The sequence below is a fragment of the Meles meles genome, chromosome 20 (genome assembly GCF_922984935.1).
Source record: "Meles meles chromosome 20, mMelMel3.1 paternal haplotype, whole genome shotgun sequence".
NCBI lineage: Eukaryota > Metazoa > Chordata > Mammalia > Carnivora > Mustelidae > Meles > Meles meles.
In genome coordinates this window covers 1,209,136-1,218,337 of record NC_060085.1, presented here as the reverse complement: position 1 = coordinate 1,218,337, position 9,202 = coordinate 1,209,136, and the positions used below count along the sequence as shown (strand labels likewise).

The following is a 9,202-nucleotide window of genomic DNA, read 5'->3' as shown; positions in this document are numbered from 1 at the left end:
ATGCTTCGGGGTTTCTGTGCTGCCCGTTGTTTCCCCATGGAGACTCGGGTTCCCCACGTGGAGTGTGACAACGCCGAGTCCGTTTCCCTCCTGCGACCCCCTGTGAGGCAGCAGGAGGCTGGGACCCAGCAGGGCAGGGGGACAGACGGCTTGCCCGGCCCAGGACACCGAGACACAGAGACACGGGAGGAGCAGGGCGTCCCCAGCGTCGTGTCCACTCGTGCGAGGTGGCCCCTGAAGGTGTCGGGGCCACAGAAGGTTGTGGGACCAAGCCCTGACCCGAGCCCCTCAGCTCAGTGACTCAGCCCTGCCCCGTCTCTGGTCCTGCCATGTCGCTCCCCTTGAGCCTGGTGCCAGGCACGCAGGGCGAGAAACCGGCTCCCGACTGCTGCCGGTGGGAGAGCCAGGACCGAGGGGAGGGGACACGGGCCTCTCCCGGGCTTGGGGTCAGGGGAGTCCACACACTGCGTCCCCGGGGACAGTCCTTGTGCTGGGGATCCGCAGCTGGTTCCCCTCCCCCTCCCCGTTGGTAACATTTTGCAAAACCCTGTTACCAAGTCAGCCCCAGGACACCACATCCCTGCGGTCCAGCCCGGTGGAGAGTGGGGTAGGGGTGTCACGGGCCCAGGAGAGGGCCTCCCTCTCTCCCACACTTTTCCCTCCGCGGGTGCAGTTCATACCCGTGGTGCCCAGTGGCCCCGGGGGGGTGTGTCTCTGGGACCCCCCACCCTGGAGTGAGGCAAGGAGAGAGCCTCGTCCTGCATTTGGGGCCGGAGCGGGGTACTGAGGCCACGGCCAGCGGGGAGGGGGCCGGTGCTCAGACGGGGAAACCGGGCACAGAGCAGCCGCGTGCCCAGCCCACGCACAGAGAAGCGGGGTACGCGGCCTGAGCCATGGGGCTATGAGGAGCGGCCACTTCGTTCCTGGCCTCTCAGAACACTCTCCCGCCTGCCTGTCCGTCTGTCCTTCCCTCCTAACCCCCCTCTCCCTCCCTTCTGCCTTTCTGTCTGGAATTAAAGCGTGTATTTGCTGGAGATCCAGAACAATTTACTTCCCAGAAGGAAAATCCATAAAGGACATTTGTGCTGTGGGTCTTGAAAAATTCACCAGCGAACGAAAGGTTTCCACGCATGGCGTGTGCGCTGGGGGGTGGCGATGACGATGTCGGAGAACTGGGGGGGGCTTCGGCGGGTCCCGTGAGTCCGGCCTCTGGGTCGGGGGGATCCCGGCCCCTCCGTGGGCCCGGATGCAAGGCTCGGGAGTGGGGAGAAATGGAGCTGGAGGCCTGGGTTTCTCTGCGGGGACAGCAGGGACCATCTGGGAGGGGAAGGAGGCAAGGGAGGCCGGGAAGTGGAGGAGGCTGGCGGCCCGCACGGGTCCCCTCTGTCCCCACTTAGCCCAACGGGCACAACCCATCCCCGTGAGGTTTCTCAGGAGAGCTGATGAGGGCTGGGCTTTGCAGCTGGGTCCGTCGGGGGGTGCAGACCAGGCTGGGTGCCCACAGAGGTGCAGCAGCAAGGAGGGGACAGCGTCCCTGCCCATTCCGCTCTGGGGAGCCAAGGGGCGAGCTCCGTGGGGGGTTGCCTGACAAAAAATCCCAAACCCACCAGCTTAATGCCACCTTTGTGTTCTACGCCTGCTTCCGTACACCGGGAATTTGGGGAGGGTTCAGCTGGGTGGTTTGTCCGGGGACAGACCCCAAGCCCAGGATGCGCAGGGAGGGGACCAGACACAGGAGGCCACACGGGGTGTGAGTCCACGCGTGTGACACGCCCAGACCAGGCTCCTCCATGGACGGGAAGGGGCTTGTGGGGGCAGGGATGGGTGGGGCTGGGGAGTCACCTCTCTGGGGAAAGGGATTCCTTGCAGGTGATGGAAGGTTCTGGAATTAGGCCGTAGTGACGGATGCACAACTTGGCGAACATACTGACAACTGAGCGAATGGACCCGAGGACGCGGGGCTCCGCGAAAGCAGCCAGACCCCGAAGGACCCGTCCCGCAGGACCCCACTCCCAGGAGGTCACCGGAGGAGTCCCGTCCGCACAGAGAGGAGGGGTCGGGAGCCGGGGCTGGGGCAGGGCTGGGGAGTCCGTGCTTCGTGGGGACGGAGTCTCCGTGTGGGGGATGGACAGTTCAGGAGACGGAGGGCGGGGGTGTGAGTGCTTCCCGCCCCGGAGCCATGCGCGCAGAGACGGTCCAGGCGGTGAATTCATGTTACGTGCATTTTTATCATAGTAATATTTTTAAAAAGATAAAGCAAAAACCAAAACAAGACAAGGGAACGCACGTGGATGTATTTCTGGCCCTGGGTCTGGGCGGCTGGGCCGCCGCTCATCTCTCCCCACCCCCCGGGCTCGCAGCCACCGTCCCCGTGGGGCAGAAGGGACAGGGACGTCCCTGAGTCCAGCACTCCAGGCCGGCCCAGTCCACGGCTGAGGGGTGACCCGGGCCCCGGCTGTGTCCAGGCCTCTGCCAGGACGGTCCTGGAGCAGGAGTTGGGGCCGGTGCGGGGGGAGCCCTCCAGAGAAGGGGGCTCGGAGGACAAGGGAACCCACCGTGCCTCCTCCGTCACGCTGCACGAGCGGCCAGGGAGGAGTCGGCTCCCCTCTTCGCAGAGGGGACGGGCGAGGCCGCCTTTTGTCCATGACGTTGACTTCACAACCTCGCGCCGGTGTCCCCCCGGCCCCGCTGGAGAGCTGCTCCTCTCAGACACGGCGGAGGACAGAGCGAGACCGACGTCCCTGCCTCCGCAGCAAGGCCGGCTTCCTGCTTGTCCCCGAACCTGGGTCTTGTTCCCTCGCGCAAAGAGACGTTAGGACTCACGGGCCTCGGAGGCCGCCTCCGGGACCAGGGGCAGAGGACGCGAACCTCAAAGCCTGTCTCAGCAATAAAGAAAGGATCTCGTGACTCGGAGGACTTTGGATCCGCCAGGTCCTGGGAGAGATAAGACAAGTGTGAGGAGGGGTGGGTGGAGAGGGGTGGGATTCCAGTCCCTGTGGTTCCTGAGAGCGGCACCAAGTGCTTCCGGAACATTCCAGAATATCCGCGTCTGCTCTAGACTCATCCGTGGATCCTGGAGTAGTCAGGCAGGCTGGGAGCTTGCTGGGCGTTAGACGGCCGGTGTCCGCAGTGGTCTGATGTAGGAACAGAGTTTGCTCTGAGAGTCGAGACACGTCAGTGCGTCAATCTGACCCATCACCCCGAATCCCAGAGGCCCTTCTGCTTCCTCCGGAAACTGGCCCCCGTGGAGTTGTCCCCTTGCTGTCTCTCGGGGACTGGGTCCCCCAGCGGCACACAAGGAGGTTTGTCAGGATTCCCTGGGAAAACCCAGCAGGGCGGGGACTCCCTACGGGGACAACTTCCCCCGGTGGCACGGGCCCACGACTGGGGGTGCCTGGGTTGTCATGCTGCGCTGCCCCTGGCATGGGGGTCTGGGGGTGCTGCTCAGCCCCCACAGCGCCTGGACGCCCCACCGGTGAGGACTACCCGCCTCCGACATCAGAACCCCCCGGGTTGCTGGGGGGGCGCAAAGCCAGACGGCAAGGCAGGTGAGCAAAGGGGGGACGTCACCCAAGGTCCCCTAGGGGCAAGTCTGGAGAGGACAAGGGTCACACATTGGCTGTCCCTCCTGGGGCAGGGGAGCTGGGGGCCCACCCCACACCTGCAAGTCATCAGAGTGGGGCTGCTCCCGTGGGGATGTTACTCCCAGGTCCCCCGGCTCCTTCTGAGTCCTGGCGAAGGGGGCATAGGCTGCCTGAGGGGCCGAGAGCACAAGGTGCTGGCTCGGGTCAGGGGAGCGGCGCCAGCAAAGTCCCGGGACCTGGGGGTGGCCCCTAGGCTCCCGCTAGAAACGGAGGTGCAGGTGCAGCGGACCACGCAGGGGCCCGAGGTCCAGGCCGCCCGCCAGGTGCAGGGCCCGCGGGTCCGCTCCCTTCGCTCCCTGTGGCCACCGCCCCCAGGACGGCTGCCCAGGCTGCACCCGCGGGAGGAGGACGGGCCTGGGGCGCCCCGACAGCTGCGCACACACGCCCGCAGGAGCTGAGACCCCCCGCCCCCCAGCCCTGACTTCCACAGAGACTAAGCCGCTTGTCCTGCGATGGGAGTCCAGGCACCACTTTGGGCTCGAACCCTGGGGCGGTGGCGCCCCCCTGGCCATATCTGGGCATCTGGGGGTCTGGAGGGCTCTGACTCACCCTGGATCGTGGTGCCCGAGCCCCACGGCACAACGAGACCCCAGCACCCTGCGCCCCTCTTCCACTAGTGACCTCGACCCCACGACCGCTCCGACTGGGAGTGAGAGTTTCACGAAGAGATGCTGTTTTTCCCGCAAATGTGTGTCCTTCCTCCCCCCCAAACCTGGTCACGCACTCAGTTTGTGACCTCGGGAGGCCACGTGAACAGTCCGTTCTATGCCCAAACAGATCCTGCCGTCCGGCCGGGCGCAAGACTAAACAAGACTAAAACGTGACCAGATGGGGCCTCCCCTGTTCCGGGTCACTGACCTGCTTGCAGGAGGGGCCTTCCTGGGCCAGGGTGTCAAGGAGAAGGCTGGGCTGGCTGGCTGGAATTATTTCCACCTTCAGCCCAGGCTAATGGAAGCCAAGTGGAACCTGGAAGCCTCGACCCACAGCTGATGTCCCTGGCAAACCTCAGGTGTGTGGGGGAGGGAAGCCTTTTCCTCTACCCTCTTAGGTTCTGTACTGGGGCCTGTCAATTAAACGATGAAAGACATTTTACTAGGAGCCACACAGCTTTGTTTATTTAGAATTTGATATGCTCAGGCATCACAGGAAGAAGTGAAAGTGCAAACGAACGGGGGGGGGGGGGGGGGATCCGACAGCCCGCACACCGTGACGGGGGAAGGGCGGGGAGAAAAGCCACGTATGGGAGAGCAAATGAATTTTGGGAATGATAAACGGCCCTCCGGAGAATAAGTGGGAGCGGTGATAGTTTGTGACAAAGTCTGTCTGGGAGTGGCACCCGCCTCTCTTCCCGGAGAGGAGACCCTGATCCCCGGAAGGGATCTATGACAATTGCATTCTTTTGGGAGGCTCCGTTTTCTGGCAGATAAGGGATTTCAGGAGCTCAGACGCTCGCAGCTCAAAGTCGTTCTCACACCAAAGTGCCATGTTTTCGGGTATCAGGTCCGGGTCCCCGTCAGTTGCTCTCCTGAAATGTTTTTGCCAAACTTTCCTTTTCTTTCCTTGTGTCAGACATTTTTGGTGCGAATGAGTATACCCCTGTGCGACAGCCCCAGGGTCCTAGAGTCGCGCAGTGGCCGGGGCGGGGGAGGGGGGGGAATGACCTCCGACCCTGCCCTCCATCCTCGGTCCCCAGAAACGGCGCCTGTTCCCGGGCTTGGCTGTTTAAGCAGCGCCCTCTAGAGGCGCCGCCAGTGTAGACAGGCCAGGAAGTGGTTCGAAGACCCCCTGCGGCGAAATTCTAGCTCCTTCTCAAGGTCTGGGGCAAGAAGACGAGGCACAGGTGTTGGGTGGGCGCACTGCGCAAAGTGTCAGTCAGACGAGGCGAACGGCCTGCGGACCTTCCCCGGTCACCCCTGGGGCCCGCGTGTCCTCAGCCTCCTGGTTCCGCAGCTCAACTCCGCATCTCCCGGAGGACCGCGGAGCGCGGCAAAAACGTGGCGCGTTAAAAGCCAACACTTACTTCTCACATTTCAGAATATTTCCTTCTGCGTTGCCAAGAGATATATGTACATATTTATATGTATCCTAAATATTTATTTTTATAAATTTTACTTATGTAATATGTGTTTTTATGTATCTATGTGTTACTTATATATATATATTTAACTGCAATAGAGAAGTTACGACAAGGTGAAACATGGTGGGTCAAACATGACCTATTTTATCTTTTTATTTTTATTTTATTAATTTATTTTAGTTTTTTAAAAGATTGTATTTATTATTTGACAGAGAGAGAGACAGCGAGCAAGGGCACACAAGCAGGGGCAGTGGGAGAGGGAGAAGCAGGATTCCCGCGGAGCAGGGAGCCCGATGCGGGGCTCCATCCCAAGACACCGGGATCATGACCTGAGCCGAAGGCAGAGACTTTTTACCCCACTGAGCCACCCAGGCGCCCCAGGATTTTGTTTTTAAGTGATCTCTATACTCAACGTGGGGCTCGAACTCATGACCCTGAAATCGAGAGTCACCCAGTCCATGGACGGAGCAGGCCAGAGACCGCAGCAGTCCCCTGCTTTCATTCCTGCAAAGGTCTGGAGTTTTGCACCCAAACTGAAATGGCTAATACTTTGGAATTCCCTGTATCTGCTTGAATAAAATCTACCAGGGGCACCTGGCCGACTCGGTCCGTGGAGCTTGTGACTACCGATCTCACGGTTGTGAGTTTGAGCCCCAACCTGCGCATACAGATTGTTAAGAATAAAATCTTGAGGAGTGGCTGGGTGGCTCAGTTGTTAAGCGTCTGCCTTCAGCTCAGGTCATGGTCTCAGGGTCCTGGGATGGAGCCCCGGGTATCAGGCTCCCTGCTCAGCGGGCAGCCTGCTTCTCCCTCTCCCACTCCCCCTGCTTGTGCTCCCTCTCTCGCTGTGTCTCTGTCAATTAAATAAGTAAAATCTTTTAAAAAAGATTCTGGCAGGCAGGTGTGGTGCGCTAGACAAGCCTTGGAAGGGAGCTCCCTTGCTCATAAACCCGCCATCTACCCATCGGGAACGGCCCGCCTCTTCCTTCCATTTCTCCTTGTCTGGCATGCACAGGGGCCCGTTGGGAACCGACACTACACCTTGATTTTAGCCCCTGAGGCCACCACAGCCTTCTGACCTCCAGAATTGTCAGACAGAAATGATTTAAGCCGCTGTGGTTGTGGCATGAGTTAACAGCATCCCTGGGAATCTCATACCTACTCACGGACAAGGACTGGTCCTGTGCCCCGTCCCCAAAGCCATCAGCGGGCCCAGTGCTCACGCCCACCCCACAGCTCCTGCCATCTTAGATCTTCATTCCCAACCCTTGGCTGATTGTAGAGACCCTTGATATCACTGCTAGGGGCTGTCCTCGTAGTTTATGCTGACAGGTAAAGTGAACATGAAATCACACAAGCTATGATCAGGACATTCAGAAACTTACATGGTTTGCCAAATGATAAAAGAAAAAGGAAAAATTATATTTTGGGTGAGGGGCTAAAAAATCAAGGTAGGCAGCTACTGAGGACGGTTTGCCAATATTCTCTGTAAAGGGCTTTGTCTGCCCTTTGGTCTCTGTGGTAACTACTCACATCTGCCCTGGAAGCTGGGAAGCAGGCAGAGACAACTTGCAAATGAATGGGCATGTCTCTGTGCCAATAAAACTTTTTTTACAATAAGAAGTGAGGGGCGGGCGCCTGGGTGGCTCAGTGGGTTAAGCCACTGCCTTCGGCTCAGGTCATGATCTCGGGGTCCTGGGATCGAGTCCCGTATCAGGCTCTCTGCTCAGCAGGGAGCCTGCTTCCCTCTCTCTCTCTCTGCCTGCCTCTCTAACTACTTGTGATCTCTCTCTGTCAAATAAATAAAAATAAAATCTTTAAAAAAAAAAAGAAGTGAGGGGCTGGGTCTAGCGCTCAGGCAGGCCATATTCGCTGAGGACACCTGCTTCAGAGGACACCTGCTATCATTGGAGCTAAATTGGAAACAGCAATAGGAACTCACCCTCTTCAAAATCGACCGTTTCTACCTGATCACTTAGGTAGCCATTAAAGGTTCTGCACCAAAAACTAGCGGCAGTCATTGAAGATGTGTCTCCAACACCCACACTGCAGTCACGGATACTCTTCTCCATCCCTAGGGCATGGGGGTGTCTCTGGAGAACAACTGGCCACGTGTTTCGGGGCAGGGAAGATGCACTACGGGCTTGGACTATGTCACTGCAAGAAGGCAGGTGAGCCTCTCCACGGGGCAGTGTTGAAGGCACACAGGAGCCCACACAGACGTATCTGTCATCAATCATGATTACAATGAATTAAAACTACCCGAGTCTGAATGGCACGAATCAAAGGGCAGGAACAAGGATCATACTATATACAGGCCTGATTTATTCCAGTGAAGCATTTCTCAGCACCCCCACATAAAAAATCTGCTATCCTCTTACCACACGGAACAGACTCAGGGGGATCCCAACTATATAAAAATCCTACTCTTTGTAAAAACCAACAAGAAATTTAAAAAAAAAGGGCCAATAAAGAAATACACTAAAAAGCTTACCCTAGTTATTTTCGGATAGTGAGACAATGGGTGATCGTCACATGCTTTTCTGTATTTTTCTGGCATTTCCAAGATTCCCTCCTGTATACTTCTAGAATGATAAATTACCCCCAGGTTGGGACTGCCTGTGTCCATGGTTATAAGCTGGTGCTTTGGCCTTGGGTCAATTTCTCACCCCAAAAGAGCAGAGTGAGCTCGTGCACAGGAGGTGTTTGTTCCATCCCGTGGCCAAGGCCGCGGGCGGCAGCACGGCCGTGAGGGGCTGGCTTCGTCCCCAGGGGCAGGGACTGGCTGTCCGTGGAAGGAAAACCCTGAAGGCTCTGAGCCCCGGATTAAGCTTGGAGGAGACCAGATTCTACAGGGCAAGGAGGGGTACGTGGTGGAGGCTGGGGCTGTCCTGAGAAGCAGGGGCAGGGCAAAGGTAAAGCACGGAGTCCCTCGTTCCGAAATTACTACAAATCTCAAGCCGGTGCAGCATAGCAGTACATCGAGCTTGGGGCCTGGATGACCGCTTGGGCTGGGCGCCGGGGAGCTGGCCGCGCTGGGATCCAGGAACGGGGACCCCATTCAGCGTGTGCTTTGGAGGTAAGGAGCTGATCAAGATTTGGGACTGCGCACTGAGGCGGGGTGTCTTGCCTGTGGCTCTCCTGGGTGTCGCCGGGGCATTCACCCCTGCCCCCAACAAAAATCCCTTCTCCACGGGAACGACCAGGCCGAGACGGGGGTGTGTGTGCGGGGGCGGGGGCGCCCAGACCCTCATCAGACGCTACATTGTCGCAGATGTGCAAGGGTGTCGTGAAGTCCCGTGTTCAGGTAAGGGCCAGAGGAGAGCCTCACGCCCACCTACGGGGATGGGCCTGTGCCGCCGGCCGTGACCCTTCCACCCGGCCTTCTGGCCACCCTGATGTGGCTCCAGGAGCTGGAAGGGAAGACGCTCTTCCTGAGCGCTGGTCAGCGGTCAGCGGCCCTTCCTCCGGGGACCCCGCC

At 58.9% G+C, this 9,202-nt stretch overlaps 1 protein-coding gene across 1 annotated transcript; it reads left to right on the top strand.

The window, feature by feature from the left end:
* On the top strand, positions 1-8,269 carry LOC123932784. The gene is made up of 4 exons (XM_045991387.1): positions 1-258; positions 2,466-2,726; positions 3,083-4,653; positions 7,800-8,269. The coding sequence occupies exons 1-3, from the start codon at positions 1-3 to the stop codon at positions 4,040-4,042; spliced, it is 1,479 nt and encodes a 492-aa protein (XP_045847343.1). The 3' UTR covers positions 4,043-4,653; positions 7,800-8,269.
* The last annotated feature ends 933 nt before the right edge of the window (positions 8,270-9,202 follow it).